The following is a 17,972-nucleotide window of genomic DNA, read 5'->3' as shown; positions in this document are numbered from 1 at the left end:
AGGAGCAAGTACACAGTGACTCCCATTGTTGATTTAACAATTGACACTCTTATTTACGATGTCAATGATCACCTGAGGCTCTTGTGAGCTGCCAAGGCTATGAAAGCCTCTTGAGTTCACAAACTCCTACCTTATTTAGACAAGGCCATAATCAAAGTAGAAGTTCTCTCCTCCCTTCAGAGAAAGGTATCTCCTTCTTTGATGGCTGGTTCTTTCCGCTGGGATCTCACTCACGGAGATCTTTCATTTAGGTCATTTTTTTTTTAAGATTTTGATTTATTTATTTGACAGGTAGAGTTACAGACAGTGAGAAAGAGACATAGACAAAGGTCTTCCTTCCGTTGGTTCACTCTCCAAATGGCTACAATGGCCGGAGCTGTGCCTATCAGGAGCCAGGTGCTTCTTCCTGGTCTCCCATGCAGGTGCAGGGACCCAAGCACATGGGCCATCCTCCACTGATATCCCAGGCCACAGCAGAGAGCTGGACTGAAAGATGGAGGAGCAGCTGGGACTAGAACTGGTGCCCATATGGGATGCTGGCACCGCCAGAGGAGGATTAACCTAGCGTGACACAGCGCCGGCCCTTAGGGTTTTTTTTTTTTTTTTTTTTTTTTTTTTTTGCCACAGTGTCTTGGCTTTCCATGCCTGAGAAACTCTCATGGGCTTTTTAGCCAGATCCAAATCCCTTAAGGGCTGATTCTGAGGCCAGAGTGCTGTTTAGGGCATCTGCCATTCCGAGTATGCTGTGTATCCTGCTTCCCATGTTGGATCGTTCTCTCCTTTTTAATTCTATCAGTTATTATCAGGTCTCCAGAAGACACTTCCCATTGGGACAGGAAAAGAATCAGAGAAGAGAAGAAGTGATGAGATCCAGGAAGAAAATCAGGAGCGAATTGTGTCAGGGAAGCAGAAGGAAGTTGGATGTAAGTTACAAAAGACTGCAGTTAGGTCACGGAGGATGAGAACTGAGAACTGGCCATGCACCTGCTAACCACACACCACTGTTGGTCATTAAGAAGGGACTCTTGTAGTTTAGAGTAGTAGAAATGGAAAACAATTTGAGAGGCATTAGAATCATGTAAGAAAATTTTAAGCTATACACAAAATCTTGGGAAATTGAGGTGTTTCAAGGAAGTTTTATAGCAATTTAAAATAAGCACAGTGAACTCTTTCTAGTGTCCCTAAGAACTCTAATCCAACACAGAAGATAAGACTGAAGTTAAAGGGTCGGTCTAGAAGAAGCATAGGGACCAAATTTCTTGTTGCTGTTGCTGTTACTTCTATATTTGCTCCTATCAAACAAGGAAACATATTGCCTTTCCCAGACAGCATGAGAGACAGAAGGCTGAGAAACACACATCTGCCAACAGGCAAAAAAGTTCAATCCTGACAACCTTTTTAGACCTAAGATTCCTCCAGGATGCCAGGAACCTACCCAAAAGCAGTAACCCCACTTAACAGAAGAGAAAAGCAAGGAACAAAAAGGCCAAGTGCTTGCTGGTGGAGAAGAGAGTAAATGACAAGTCAGATCTCCTTCTCGCTCCAAGTCTGTCCTCCCTCCCTACCTCCCCCCACTCCTGATTATATCTACTAAAACTACCTTTATAAATGTTTCAATGAATCTTATCTTCATGCATTGGGTTAGCAAGACTAACTCCCTACTGATAATGCAAAATAACCCTGAAATGTTTCATGCCTCTTTGATAAGCCAGAAATTGAACTTTCAGTCTCCTTTTGGACTGTGATGATTTGATCTTTCACCTCTAGTAAAAATCTCATAGCTGTACTTTTAAAGTTAGTAATGAGAGCTTCATTTGCTTTCCAAGCAGATAGAGAACCTTTTTTTAAATACACTCGGACTGCCATGACCTTCATCTATGACTTAAAGAGTTCACCACATGTGATCATTTTCATTGCTCAGGAGACACCCTTAAATTATCTTTGAAGAGATTTGGGTACTGACTCCATTGATGAAATTAATACACAGGCACACATGGGTGCGTGTGCACACACACACACACACACACACACCACTTTTACTTGTATCTTTCTTCCAATCCAAAGTCAAAACTTTTAAAAAATATGTATTTTGAATTCAATATGACTATCAAAGTGTTCTAAAATCGTTCAACCTGCTAAATGAAATATAATAAAAATGCCAGCAAAATATGTTTCATTTAAGAAGCACACTGAGTGGAGTTTCTAAGATGGCAGAATAGCGACAGGGTGCACTGATTTATGTGGGGTAAAACTAACAGAAGTGGAGAAAGTGCACTCTAGGGGTAAAGCTGCAGGAGGAACTGCAGTGGAGATCCTGCTAAAGCAGTAGAAACAGCCTGGACCCGTGAGGAAGGAGCAGACACATGGCAAGGTACAGTGAGACAACAGAACACCCAGCAGTTTGGATCTGGGAAAGAGGATGTCTGCCCTGGCCAAACAGGTCAGATTGGACTTCCAGGGCCCATGATGCTATTGATACATCAGGAGGCACAGCTTAGTGAACTGTACCTTTCTGAGTCCAGCTGGGATCCCTCAGGACAGCAAGGCAACTGCTCATGGGGAGGTGGGAGGGAAGCAGCACATCGCTCTCTCTCCCCTCCTCCCTCCTACAACAGTGACCTGCAGCCAGTGGTAGGAGGGCTGGTACCATTTTTGGACATAGGCATGTAGTGGCCACCCCAACTTGAATGCACACACCCAGCAACTGTTGGGGTCACCCTCCACCCAGTTAGCAGGGGCATCCACAGCAGTGCAAGAGCAAATGATAGAGACAAGTCTCCACTGCGCCAGCTGTACCCACCTGGCAATGGGGGGGGAGGAGCCGTCCCTAAGGAAGGGAAGTGCTGCCTGCAGGACTCTCCTATGCACCCAGCACAATAAGCAAGGCTGCAGCTAGCAGGTATTGTGTGTGACTGTGATCCAGAGATCTCACAAGAGAGAAAAACTTGTGTACCCCACTGGCATCAAATCTGGTTGGGAGGAGAAGAATCGATCCAGTGGGCTGGAACATATGAGGACAGTGGCTCTGGGAGCGCCTCAGTTCCCCTGTGGTCAGGATGGGCTAGCCAGGCAGAGTGGCTCCACTTGTACTCCTGGATCATGGGAGCCCTGGCTGATCAGACTAAGAAAACACTGTGATCCCTTGAAAGGAGATAGGGTATGGCTTTGATCAGGGCACTCAGAGTGTTGTGGCACACTCTCAGAGTTCCTTGGTTGCCTACAGCAGTTCATAGTGGAGGGAACAGTGCTCACAGGAGGGGCAAAGCAGATCATATGTGTGTTGGAGTGGAAGAGACACACTGGAGGCTAACACCTGGGCTCTCCTCAGCTTGGAAGAGAAGGAGTGATCACACCAACAGAGGTGACCATTCCTCTCCATCCAGTTAACCAGAGGAACACTAGCACGCCCAACTTGGATATTACCCCAGATACTTGCTCCATCCTAGAGCACTGACCAGAACTCCCTGGCCACACCCACCACACACCTCGTGGTATTCACTGAAAGAGTAGAAATTCCATTAATCCACAGAGGCATAGCTCAAAGATAAAAAGCCAGCAGAGAAAAAAAAATTCCACAAATGCCTAAAAATAAATGCAAAAATTCAAGAAACAAGAAAGACACTATAACCTCCACAAAGGAGTACAACATTTCACTATTAGAATGTGAAGATAAAGAGATTGAGGAAATGCTAGGAATGGAATTCAAAAAACTAATCATAGGATTACTCAAAAGTAATAAGAAGCAAATTCATGAGCCAAAGAAAACTGTATGATAGGAATGAAAAATTTTCCCATGAAATTTTAATTTTAAAGAGAAATCAAGGCCGGCGCCACGGCTCAATAGGCTAATCCTCCACCTAGCGGCGCCAGCATACCGGATTCTAGTCGTGGTCGGGTGCCGGATTCTTTCCTGGTTGCCCCTCTTCCAGGCCAGCTCTCTGCTGTGGCCCGGGAAGGCAGTGGAGGATGGCCCAAGTGCTTGGGCCCTGCACCCCATGGGAGACCAGGAGAAGCACCTGGCTCCTGCCTTCGGATCAGCGCGGTGCGCCGGCTGCAGCACGCCAGCTGTGGCAGCCATTGGAGGGTGAACCAACGACAAAAAGAAGACTTTCTCTCTGTCTCTCTCTCTCTCACTATCCACTTTGCCTGTCAAAAAAAAAAAAAAAAAAAAAGGAGAAGAAGAAAACAAATCAAAATGAAATACTAGAAATGAAGAATTCAATCAATCAAATAAAAAACACAGTGGAAAGCCTTAACAACAAAGTTCGTGAGGCAAAAAAAAATAATATCCGAGCTAGAACACAAATCTCTAGAAATTTTAGTCACACCAAAAAAACAAAAAAAAAAAAAGAAATTAGAAAACTTAAAAATAGTGTTGGAGATATATGGAATACTATCAAACAACCCAACATACAGGTCATAGAAGTGCTTAAAGTTGTGGAAAAAGAGAAGGGAAGAGAAGGTCTTAGTGAAATAATTACAGAAAATTTCCCTAACCTAGAGAAAGGAAGGTCCAAGTACAAGAAGCACATAGAATTCCTAATAGACATGACCAGAAAATATCTTCACCACAACACATTGTAGTCAAACTTTCCAAGCAAAGCATAAAGAAAAGATTCCAAAATGTGTGCATGAGAGAAATGCCAGATTATCTTCAGAGGATCTCCGATTAGATTCACAGCTGACTTCTGATCAGAACCCTACAGGCTACAAAACAATGTCAAGATATGGTCCAAATCTTGAGAAAAAAAATTGTCAATCTGGGATACTGTACCCTGCAAAGCTCTCATTTATGAATGAAAGTGAAATAAAGACCTTCCATAACAAACAGAAATTGAAAGAAAGTTGCTACACACGGAAACACAGAAACCCACCATTGTGAACGAATGCACAGACAGAAAATCACAAAAGAAATCTATAGTAAACAATAGGAATATTCATGGGAAAATGGTAGGGCCAAGTAGTTACTTATCAATAGTTACCTTGAATGTAAATGGTCTCAATTCTCCAGGTAAAAGATACAGACTGACCAAAATGGATTAAAAAACAAGACTCATCTATTTGCTGCCTACAAGAAACACACCTCACCAACAAAGATACACGTAGACTGAAAGTGAAAGTATGGAAAAAGACATTCTATGTAAGTGGAAAAATAAAAGGGCAGGGGTAGCCATCCTAATATCAGACAAAATAGATTTTAAACAAAAACTGTTAGAAGAGACAAAGAAGGACACCATGTAATGATGAAGGGATCAATACAACAGGAAGGTATTACTATAATAATTGTAGAGTGTCTGGCTACTTAAAAGATTTGTTAACATACCCAAAAGGAGACAAAGACTCCAATACAACAATAACAAGGGACTTCAACATCCCACTTTCATCAATGGATAGATCAAGCAGACAGAAAATCAACAAAGGTACAACAGAGCTAATTGACACTATGCATCAAATGGACCAAATTGATATCTACATAACTTTTCACCCCACAGTTGGAGAATACACATTCTTAGCAGTGCACGGAACTTTCTCCAGTATAGACCATATGTTAGGCCATAAACCAAGTCTCAGCAAATTCAAAAAAATCAAAATCATACTGTGCACCTACTGTGATCACAATGGATTGAAGCTTGAAACCAACAATTCAAGAATCTCAAGAACATATGCAAGCACATGGAAACTGAACAACATGCTCCTAAATGAACAGTGGGTCATAAAAGAAATCAAAACAGAAATTAAAAAATTTCTGGAAACAAATGAAGATGACAATAGCTTATATCAAAACTTTGGGGATACAGAAAAAGCAGTGTTAGAGGGAAGTTTATAGCAATTAGTGCCTACATCAAGAAACCAGAAAGCCATCAAATAAATGAGTTGTCAATGTATCTCAAGGACCTAGACAAAAGCAACAAACCAAATCACAAATTAGTAGGAGGAAAGAAATAATTGAAATTAAGGAAGAAATAAAATTGAAACCAAAAAAATATACAAAAGATCAATAAAAAGAAGAGCTGGCTTCTTGAAAAAATAAAAAAAAAAACTGACACACCATTGGCCCAATGCACACACACACACACACACACACAAAAAAAAAAAAAAAAAAAAAAAAGAGAGAGAGAGAGAGAAGACCCAAAGAAACAAAATCAAGAGACGAAAAAGGAAATGTAACAACAGATACCACAGAAATAAATAAAAAAGAATCATCAGGAATTACTATGAAGAGCTGTATGCCAGCAAATTGGGAAGCCTAGAAGAAATGGAAAAATTCCTAGACAGATACAACCTACCTAAGTTGAGTCATGAAGGCAAAAAATACCTAAACAGACCAATAACCAAGACAGAGATTGAATCAGTAATAAAGACCCTTCCCACAAAGAGAAGCCCAGAAAGTCCATGACCTGACAGCTTCACTGCTGAATTCTACCAGACATTTAAAGAAGAACTGATTCCACTTCTTCTCAAGCTAGTCAAAACAATTGAAAGGGAGGAAATCCTCCAAAACTCCTTCTGTGAAGCCTGAATCACCTTAATTCCCAGAGCCAGGAAAAGATACGACAGAGAAAGAGAACTACGGACTAATAGTCCTGATGAAAACAGATGCAAAAATCCTCAACAAAATACTAGCCAATCAAATCCAACAACACATCAGAAAGACCATTCACCCAGACCCAGTGGGATTTCTTCCTGGTATGCACGGATAGTTCAACATCTGAAAATCAATAAACATGATTAAACACCTTAATAAGCTGAAGACCAAAAACCATAATTATCTCAATGGATGCAGAGAAAACATTTGACAAAATTCAACACCCTTTTATGATAAAAACCTTAAGCAAATTGGGTATAAAAGGAACATTCCTGAACATAATCAAAGCAATTTATAAGAAACTTATAGCCAGTGTCCTGCTGAATGGGGAAAAATTGGAGGCATTCCCATTAAGATCTGGAACCAGATAAGGATGCTCACTCTCAGCATTGCTATTTAATATAGTCCTGGAATTTTTAACCAGAGCCATTAGGCAAGAATAAGAAATCAAAGGAATACAGATAGGGAAGGAAGAATTCAAACTATCCCTATTTGCTGATGTCATGATTCCATATACAGGGAACTCAAAAGACTCCACAAAGAGACTATTGGAACTCATAAAAGAGTTTGGTAAAGTAGTAGGATATAAAATCAACACACAAAAATCAATAGCCTTTGTATACACAGACAATGCCATAGCAAAGTTATGAGGGAACTTACAGAATGGGAGAAAATATTTGCAAACTATACAACTGACAAAGGATTAACTTCCAGAATCTATGAAGAGCTCAAGAAACTCAACAACAACAGAACAAACAATTCAATTAAGAAATGGGCAAAGGACCTGAACAGATACTTTTCAAAAGAGGAAATTCAAATGGCCAATAGACACATGAAAAAATGCTCAGGATCACGATCAGTCAGGGAAATGCAAATCAAAACCACAATGAAGTTTCACCTCACCCCAGCTAGAATGGCTGTGATACAGAAATCAACAAAGAAATGCTGGCAAACATAGGGGGAGAAAGAAACCTTAATCCACTGTTGGTGGAAATGTAAACTGGTACAGCTACTGTGGCAAGCTGAATACAGACCCACCATATGACCCCACCATCCCACTCCTGGGAATTTATCCAAAGGAACTGAAATCAGCATATGAAAGAGTTATCTGTATCTCCATGTTCATTTCAGCTCAATTTACAATAACTAAGATATGGAATCAACCCAGATGTCCATCAACTGAAGACTGGATAAAGAAATTATGGTATATATACACCATGGAATACTCTCCAGCAATAAAAAATGAAATCCTGTCATTTTCAACAAAATGGATACAACTGGAAACCATTATACTTAGTGAAATACCCCAGTCACAAAAACTCAAATACCACATGGTCTCTCTGATATGTGGTAACTAATAGAGTACTTAAAATGTAATCTATAGGAGTTAAACTGACATTTTGAGATGCAATGACTTTGAACAGCCCTTGCCTTGACTGTCAGAGAACAATGATTTTCTCATTTGTTTGTTTTTGTTCTTTACTTCTTTTTTTCTTCATACTAATGGGTGAACTCTTTACTTAGTGTAGGGTTAAGGAGTATAAAAATTAACTGAAAATTTATTTGTGTAAAAAATAATGGGAAAGGAAGAGGGAAGAGGAAGAAAGGCAGGAGTATGGGTGAGAGGGAGTTAGAGGAAGAAGCGTTATATCCCCAAATCTGTATATATTAAATGCATGAAGTTGTATTCCTTAAACAAAATAATTTAAAAAAAAGAAAAAGAAAAAAAGCAGCACACTGAATCCTAGACTAGGTAAGGTGACAGCCTCCTGCCTACAAGCAGCGAACACAGTCCAGACTCTTAAGCTGATGTCCTGGCTGTCCCACACAGCTGGGAGTTGTGACCTCACTTGGAATGTGTTTTGTGAGGTTTGGAACATGAAACAGAGGTTTTGAATAGCATGAAATCACACTAAATCTAAGTTCCTCAAAGGCGGGCATCAGATTGTTGGGTCTCAGAACTCAACACCCCCAAATATGGGCCTGCGCATGCTGACTTGCTCTGAGTTGAAGGAGACAAGTGGGCCTCAGAACCGAGGTCTCTCTTATTTTCCCCTCCCTCCTGTTCAGTCCCTCTGTTTCCCTCTGAGCAGTTCACGGAAACTAAAATTCCTCTCCCCAGAAACGAGTCATAGAAGCTGCAAGGTCACTCTGGACCTTTCTTCCCTGTTGCCTGAAGTAGATCCTGGCGTGTATTGCCCCATACCCGGCAGTTAGGGAGGAAGGAACGTCTCACAGAGATACAGGAAATAAAGTGAACAAACAGGTCCTGCTAATGTGCCTGTGCATTAGCATTACATCCAGCCACTCTTCTCCAGCAGCTCGCCACTGCTTTCAGCAGACTTAGCATAAAAATCCAGCTCTCCCTGGTTCTTTCATCATCCTTGCTAAAGCCTCCCATGTTATATAAAACTCTGGTTACAATGTCTTCTGATTTCTTTTGTTGACCTTTGTGATGGCTTAGCAAAAAATGACTTTTTCTCCCCATAAATCTTATTCTCCATGGTGGGAAACAGTGTCTTGAGTAAAGGGAGTGCTTAACTATTGGCTGAACTCCACTTTCTATTTCTAAAGATAACTGGTATACACAGAAGTGTTCTTTATGCTTTAAACTGTACATATATGTTTTACACATCTTTTGTAGATAAGAGAGATTTCAGAATTTTCAAAAGAAGATTGAGGTCCACCCACCACATTCTAACTCAACAGATCTAGGGTAGACATGAAGTATTTAAGCATATTTTTCTAATCACCTAGGTAATGCCAATTCAAGTGATCCATGCAATTCATTTTGAGAGACAAACAAATATAAATAACATGTCCAAAATCAGTACACTGTTATTAGTGTAGAACCTGCCTATTTTCATAGTTTAAATGACCAGGTTTAGCCCTAACACAGAAAACAGACTTTAGGTAAACATCACCCCTCCATCTGACTGAGAGCTCCTTTCTAACTTAGACTGGTTCTTTTCCACTGCACTTCTTAATGTCTTTCTTTTCTTTCTCTTCCAAGAATTGAAGGCAGAGATCCATAACTATATACTTCTTCTACTTGTTCTAATACCCAGAATCACAAAATTTCACATACAGCTTTGCAACTTCATTCTACAGTTAAGACCTCATTTTTACTTACATTTTTAGGTTATTCTTGTAGCTGAATCCTTCTCTTTTCTCAGGGTCCATAAGAAAAAATATTGAGGTAAAAGAAGAGTGCATCTTATCCCAAATCCTGCCTTATTTCTCACTAAACACCAGCATAAATGGCAAGGAAATGAAATATTTCTATTGTGACAGTATGAAAACCACTGAAGTCTCTCTTGAGAAAACAGAGAAACAACCTTGATTTCTTAAAAAAAAAATTCCATTTTTTATTTTGTTTTTCTTGAAAGGCAGAGTTACAGAGAGAGAGAGAAGAAACAGAGAGGAGAGAAAGAGAGAGATCTTCTATCTGCTGGTTCACTCCCCAAATGGCCACAATGGCCATAGCTGGACCAGGCTGAAGCTAGCAGCTCAGAGCTTCTTCCAGATCTTCCCACCAAGAACTTGGGCCATCTTCTGCTGCTTTACCAGGCACATTAGCAGCAAGCTGGATCAGAAATGGAGCAGCCAGGACTCGAACTGGTGTCCAAATGGGATGCCAGTATCATAGGTGGAGGCTTAACCTCCAACACTGGCCCCAGAATTTCTTTTCTAAAGTCATCCTGGGACAGGCATTTGGCTGAGCAGTTAAGATGCCCATATCTCACACTGGGGTGCCTGCATTCAATACTCACCTCTAGCTTCAGCATTCTGTTAATGCAGCCCCTGGGAGGCAGCAGCGATGGCTCAGGTAACTGGGTTCCTGCAACCCATATGGAGAGTGATGGCATCCCTTTAAACTTGACATTCACACTGAGACAAGTAGTCTTCTTAGATTTTGTTAAGATTAAAAATCATTTCTGTTATTACAACTTAAGTTACCTTTATTTCAGTGAGCCAACCAGAATTTATAATAATTTTAAGCAGCCGAAGGAACTCAATGTATGTGCATAACAATGTTTATACACTGGAAAGCCAGTATATCCTTTGGGTATTTATGTTAAACTTTAAAAAAAAAGATTTCTTTATTTATTTGAGAGGTAGAGTTAAAGAGAGGGAGAGGGAGAAACAGCGAGACTGAGATCTCTCTGCTCGTTCACTTTCCACATGGCTGTAATGGCCAGCTGTGGCCACTGAGGACATACAGGGAGTGAACCAGGTTATGGGAAGTTTCTCCCCCCACCCCCCGCCTTTTCATTAATTAATCAAAAGGGAATCCCTGTGGTAGTTACAATAAGGCAGAGTAACTACAACTTCAATACAATGATTCTCTTAACAAGTCTCACAAAGTTTAAAACTTTGCAAGGCTTTTGGGAAACATACTGAATTTTATATTAAACAAATGTACATGGTTTTAAACAATGAATAGGAGTTTATTCTATGTCTCCCAGGTTAGATAAGTAATAAAATATTTTTATCTATCTTCTCATATTTGGCAATAAAATTAGGATTCACCAAGTCTTATTACTTTTTTTATTATTTAAAAAAGAACTAGGGGTAGGCATTTAGCATAACAGTAAGAAACCACTTGGGAGGATGGCACTGTGGCTTAGCAGGAAAAGCCAACGCCTGAAGCGCCGGTATCCCACGTGGGCCCTGGTTCTAGTCACGGCTGCTCCTCTTCTGATCCAGCTCTCTGCTGTGGCCTGGGAAAGCAGTGGAAGATGGCCCAAGTCCTTGGGCCCCTGCACCCGTGTGGGAGATCTGGAAGAAACTCCTGGCTCCTGGCTTCAGATCAGCCCAGCTCCAGCCATTGTGGCCAATCGGGGAATAAACTAGCAGATGGAAGACCTCTCTCTCTCTCTCTCTCTCTCTCTCTGCCTCCCCTTCTCTCTCTGTGTAACTCTGACTTTTAAGTAAAATAAATAAATTAAAAAAAAAAAGAAAAGAAACCACTTGGGATATTTGCACACCATATCAGAATGCCTGGTTTAAGTCACAGCTCTTCTGATTACAGCTCTCCTGCTAATGCACATAGTGGCATATTTACATATCACATCTTTATATATAATATGTGCATGTTTATTGTACCTTGTGCCTCCTGTGAGGCAGCAGGTTCAAGTAGTTGGGTCCCCACAACCCAGGTGGGAGAGCTGGATTGGATTCCTGGCTCCAAGCTTCAGCCTGGCCCCAGCCAGTCCCAACTATTCCTGGCATCTGAAAAGTAAACCCACAAATGGAATCTCTCTCCCTCTCCCTCTCTCTTTTTCTCTCTCTCTTTCTCCCTCCCTCCAAACACACACACACACACACACACACACACAGCTTTCAAATGCATGAAAAAGAAATACATAGGGGCCAGCGCTGTGGCACAGCAGGGTTAACGCCCTGGCCTGAAGTACCGTCAACCCATATGGGCACCAGTTCCAGTCCCGGCAGCTCCACTTCCAATCCAGCTCTCTGCTATGGCCTGGGAAAGCAGTAGAAGATGGCCCAAGTCCTTGGGCCCCTGAACCCACGTGGGAGACCTGGAGGAAGCTCCTGGTTTCGGATTGGCACAGCTCTGGCCGATGTGGCCATTTGGGGAGTGAACCATTGGATGGAAGACCCCTCTCTCTCTCTCTCTCTCTCTCTCTCTGCCTGTCCTCTCTCTGTGTAACTCTGACTTTCAAATAAATAAATCTTTTAAATAAATAAATATATAAAAAATGGACATGTCCACACACCACACACTCACAACTACCTGCATCACCAGCTAGACTACGTCAATAGCGCACTGGGTCATTTTGTAATTTTGAAAAACTGCATTTAAAAAATTGGTATTAATAAATAACAATCACAAAAAAAAGAATTCAACTATATTTCTAGTATTTATATAAAATAATCTAAAAGTAAAAAAGGCACAAAATAAAACTGTTAGTTCTAAAAACAGTTTCATGTTAGGGCCAACACTGTGGTGTAGTAGGTTAAGCCTCCCCCAGCAGCGCTGGCATCCCATATGGGCACCAGTTCAAGTCCTGGCTGCTCTACTTCTGACCCAGCTCCCTGCTAATGTGCCTGGAAAAGCAGCAGAGGATGGTCCAAGTGCTTGGGCCCCTGTACGTTGGAGACCTCCTGGCTTTGGATTGGCCCAGCTCCGGCCCTTACAGCCATCTAGGGAGTGAACAAGCAGATGGAAGATCTCTCTCTGTCTCTCCCTCTCTCTGTCTTTAACTCTGCCTCTCAAATAAATAAATAAATCTTTAAGAAAAAAGTTTCATGTAAATACCTAAAGGATATGCTGGCTTTCCAGTGTATAAACACTGTCATGCACATACATTGAGTTCCTTCTGCTACTAAAAATATTATAAATTCTAGTTGGCTCACTGAAATAAAAATATCGTGAGTTGTAATAACAGAAATGATTTTTAAGCTTAACAAAAACTAAGACGACTACTTCTTGTCACAGTCTGAATGTCAAACTTAAAGGGATGCCATCACTCTTTGAATCATGTTAAAATCTCTTGGTAATCAATAATTCTACCAAAAAGTCATTTAAAATTAAAAGCATATATAACAGGAAAAAAATTTCCTCCTAAGTTATCTAACAACTTACAAAGTAAGTAAAAGAATCATTTCAAATGATACCACTGTATCTACATACATCCCCAAGTCATTAAAAGCAAATATACTGCACAACCACACTTTCTTTACTAAATGAGAGTATACAAAAACATGCACATATTATATATAAAGTTGCGGTAGGCACATATACCAAAACATTCACTTAACATAAAGAAGTTAGTAACAAAAAGTCCTGGAGGAAGAAGTTTTTGGACATATCATAAACACTGCCAAGTACAGTCAGTTTGAAAGGAGAGTGCAATGCGGAAACATGCCACAGCAATTCTACTATCATGGTGAGACAGGAAGCCCTTCATGCAAGGCAAAACAGAACTGCAGGGAGGTGAGATCCGAACCTTCATCTAGCAGGAGGCGGGACCAGCTGTCCACGGGGCATAAAAGACTCATGAAATCATCTGGTCTGCCCCTGCGAAGGAAGCCACAGGTGGGACTCGAGAGTCAATAAATCTATAGCAGGCTGATTATGAAGTTGATAATTTTGTACGGACTGCAAATGATGTTATAAATAACCAAACGGTTCTTGGCAGAATAACCAAAACAGGTTCACCACCACTGACTGGGCATCCGGCACAGGATCCAGCTTTTGGACCTCTCCATTTACACCTACCAACAGATTCACTTTCCACCCTTTGATAAGATTTTTCCCGATACACCATACAAGAGATGGATCTTCTCTTACATTTACTTCAATGAAAGCCCTCAATCAATTATCCAATAACATTATTTAAGAAATACATTAAACTTAAAATCTACTGTCTTGTCTTTTAGATTATTTCTCCCATAATCTGATGTAAATGTGAAATAGTCTATTCATTTCACATCAGAAGATATGACTAAACTGGACCCTGCAGACTTTATTTCTGAAATTTGATTTTCAAGATTGATGAAAAATTATATCTTACTCCTCAGGTCTACAAAGCCACTTGATAATCTTGAGGGTCCACAATATAAACACTTAAAGAAGTAAACCCATGCTTTTACCAAATAAGACAGGTATTTCTAAATTCCACATTATTAACCTGCTACTTCAATGTAAATAATTTAAATATCTACTGAGGAATCGACATGTAAATACATTTCAAAAGAATCCAGTGCTATATGTTAATGTCAAGAAAATGGATGAACTTTGAAGTCATACCAAAGTCATTTAAGAACAAAAAGATTTTTCTAGTCTTTTAATTTAAATCCATGTAGAATATATACTTCTTACAGGAATCACATTAGAAAGTGATAAATGACACCTTCAAGTCAATTAACATTTGTCTTACACATACCATAAAAGAACTATATATGAAATTCTTCCAAGGCAAAAGAAGGAAGAAAACCATAGTGGGCATTAGTGCAAGACTCCTATAACTCCTTTCTCTCTCTCTAATTTTGTGGCAACTAAAAATAATTACCTGGCTTAATAAAGTCAATACCACTCATACTCCAAGAATTTAAATGCAGCAAAGAGAAAACATACAGCCATGATGCCTGGCTTCACTTTCAATACATGTCTATGGGTGTCAGTTAGGATTTTAGTGCTGCCTCCCAACCCTACCACAACTTCAAGCCAACCCACTCTCCTCACTTAGAGGAAAGCAGCACACTTCTCGTCTCAAACGTTGATACCACCTACCCCATCATCCAGCCCAACTGCTGACTCTGCTTCCTACCCGTTAATAAAAGCCATTGAACAGGACACCCAAGTGCACCCCTTGTGTCCACCTACATGCACCTTTGTCTGCACACTCTACCATCCCTTCTATCATTCTGAATGGTCCAAGTTCTTACTGAGACTCATAAAACCTGGCTGCATTCTCTCTCAGTTGGTCAAATATATTACTCTACTACTTGCTCTTTCTCCCTTATATCAATAGTTCTGTCTCTACTGTACCATTCTCACCAAAATGGAAATATACTGTCATAGCTGCACTTAAAAAAAAAAAAAAACATATCTCCATTCCTCTCCTTTTTATCACTAAGAACCTCAAAGCTACCTGTAATTCTTCTCTTTCCATTTTTCTTCTTTAGTTTTTCTGTTTGCTTGCTTTGTTTTGAGCCCACTACAAACAAGCTTTTGTCCCAATGCTCCATCAAAGCCACTCTGCTAAGGTCCCCGATAATTTCTATTTAGCATAACTAAAATATAAAATGGTACAAATAGTTTGGAAAATAGTTTGGCAGTTTTTTAGGATGTAAGAACATAGTGATTCTTCCCACCCTACACTCCCTCCCATCTACACTCCCCCTCCCTCCTCCTTCCTTTCTTAGTTTTTCTTTTAATTTTTATAATGACTTACTTTGTTTATTTTATGATCATAAGCTTAAGCCTCCACTAAATAAAGAAGTCAACAAATAGTAAGAAAAAAAAAACAGTGTTCTTAGAAAGTTAAACATATATCTGTGGTAAAAGAATGCTTACATAGTGGTAAACTGTCCATCTCAGAAGGTCTTAGATGATTTATAACTATAGATGATTCTTCCTTGCACTAAAATATAAACCTACCAGATGACTGAGTCATTCCACTCCTAGCCATTCCTAAGAGAAATGAGCATACATATCCACATTAAGATGTGTCCATTGATATTCACAGCCTAAAACTAGAAACTGCCCAGAAGTCCATCAACAGGCAAATGGATAAACTGGTATATGCCTACAAAACAACACTACCTAGCAATAAACATATAATATTGATGAATCTCAAAATATATAACTGTGCTGAGTAAAAGAAGCCAGAAAAGAAAAATAAAAGAATACTTATTGTATGACATATTGAATACTTATTGTACTTATATAAAACTCCAGAAAGCACACACAAGTCTACGGTGACAGAAATCAGGTCAGGAGGGGTCATGAGAATGGGAGGAAGTGATGTCAAAGGGTACAAGGGGACTTCTGAGGGTGGTGGGTAGCTTCTTCATCTTGATTTCAGGGTCACAGGTGTACACATATGTTAAAACCTTAAATTGCTTAGATTTTTGCAGCTTATTGTATGCTTTATTAAGCCTATTTTAAAAAATGCAGCAAGGATTCAATAAATTTAAAAATTTTTTACTTTATTTAAAAAGCATAGAGACAGAGACAGAGAGAGCTTACTGGTTCAGACCCCAGATGCCTGCAATACCCAAGGCTAGGACAGGCCAAAGCCAGGAGCCTGAAAATCAATCCAGCTCTCGCACGTGGGTGGCAGGGACCACTTCAGGCACCATCACTGCCTCTCACAGTGCACATTAACAGGAAGCTGCATCGGAAGGATATCCAGGACTCAAACCACACCCGGAATACAGGCATCAAAAGAGGTGTATAACCACTAAGCCAAGTGCTTGCACTTCATATTTCTTAATCACATTTAATAAACTTATTCTAAAAGAGAAGATAGCAGGCACTTCATAAATACTTTTTGAAGGATTAAGTAAGTACCAATGAAATAATATTAAGAAAACAGAATCATAGCAATGAATTGAAGTGGGAACCAACTCATTATATCTTCATTCAATAGTATTCTGAATGAGAAAATAAAAGTGGAAGAGGAGGAACAAGCTTTCCCAAAAGCTCCTCAGTATGAATCGCAAGGCCTTTCTGCCACAAAGACACACTTTTAAAAGCTTCTGAAATGGGCGATTGCTACCCCAATGCACAAGCACGTTTTGTCACTGTCCCCGAGCAGTCGGATAATTTCTTTGAACTTGTCCTAGAGAACTGGCCTGAATGCTCTTGTTATGGCCTCATCACCAACCTTTCCCCCTGCCCATTTGGATGGGTTTTGGTTTCTTAGAAACTAAAGAACAGCCATAGGAGCTGTCCTCTGTGAGTCTTGGATGAAAAGTCCTTTTCCTTGGAATCTTCAATCCTCTGTGTCCCAACCTCCCACTGAAGTAGAGGAAATCACCAATGCTTCTTTATTCATCTCCTTTGCTCCTCTCTTTGAAATTCCAAATTCTATTCATGACCACAATCTGAGCTTCCCCCTGGTACATGAACACACCTGGCTCCTTTCATCAGTGGCTGCAGTTACGAGTTTTCGGCAACATGACTCATTCAGGTTTAAAACTACGTTCAAAACACAGCATGCACTTAAGTATAAAGTTAGCCCCCATGACTCACCTCATTTCCACCAACTGCTTTGGTTAAAATCACTGCAGAAGACACAGGGGGAGGCATGCAACCTACTGTCTGCAAACTGAAAAATAAAAGAAAATTCAATTACAGGGCTTTTTCAATCACAAACAGCTTTCACTTCATTCACTCTAAAATGGCAGAGCTGACCAAATGAAGACAGAACAGTGTTAACTGATGCACCTGCCCTTCTGTGTTTAGACAATTCTACACGAGGTGACCTGGCCTAGAAGATGCTCCAAATGCACAGGCTCCAAGCTCTCATTTCATCCCTCAGGCTTTGAGTGAGTTTATTTTTAAGTTATTTAAGCTCTTTTATATAACTCAAAAAGACAGGGAAGAGCATTTACCCTAGCGATTAAGATGCCAGTTAGGTTGCCCCTGCCCCACATCAGAGTGCCGTGCTAAGGCACCATCTCCTGACTCCAGCTTTCTGCTAAAGCAGACCCTGGAAGGCAGTGGTGATGGTTCAAGTGATTGGGAGAACTAGACTGAATTCACAGCTCTTCTCTTCCCCACTATTGCAGGCAAGTGGTGAGTGAGCCAGCAGATAGGAATGCTAGGCTCTCTCTCTCTCTCTCTCTCTCTCTCTCTCTCTCTCCTTCTTTTTCTCACCGCCCCCCCCCCCCCCAGATAAATAAA

The 17,972-nt window shown here is 40.4% G+C and overlaps 1 protein-coding gene across 19 annotated transcripts in view; it reads right to left on the bottom strand.

Annotated features, from left to right (window-relative positions):
• SLC10A7 (solute carrier family 10 member 7) overlaps positions 1–17,972 on the bottom strand; it is a 290,444-nt gene that overhangs the window by 250,302 nt on the left and 22,170 nt on the right. For 14 of the 19 annotated variants that reach the window (XR_011378233.1, XR_011378229.1, XR_011378230.1 and 11 more), the window contains one exon: positions 17,319–17,394. Coding sequence is in view for 14 of the 19 variants with exons in the window: in XM_051820010.2 (XP_051675970.1) it covers positions 17,319–17,394 (76 nt within the window). In the remaining 5 variants the exon portion in view is untranslated. Of the gene's footprint in view, positions 1–255; positions 13,635–15,459; positions 15,753–17,318; positions 17,395–17,972 lie in introns of those variants that run through there. The other 5 variants (XM_051820020.2, XM_017347311.3, XR_011378231.1 and 2 more) reach the window with 4 other exon arrangements.

This window comes from Oryctolagus cuniculus, chromosome 8 (assembly GCF_964237555.1).
Source record: "Oryctolagus cuniculus chromosome 8, mOryCun1.1, whole genome shotgun sequence".
Lineage (NCBI taxonomy): Eukaryota > Metazoa > Chordata > Mammalia > Lagomorpha > Leporidae > Oryctolagus > Oryctolagus cuniculus.
Note: the sequence above shows the minus strand (reverse complement) of the source record. Positions and strands in the feature narration are given on the sequence as shown.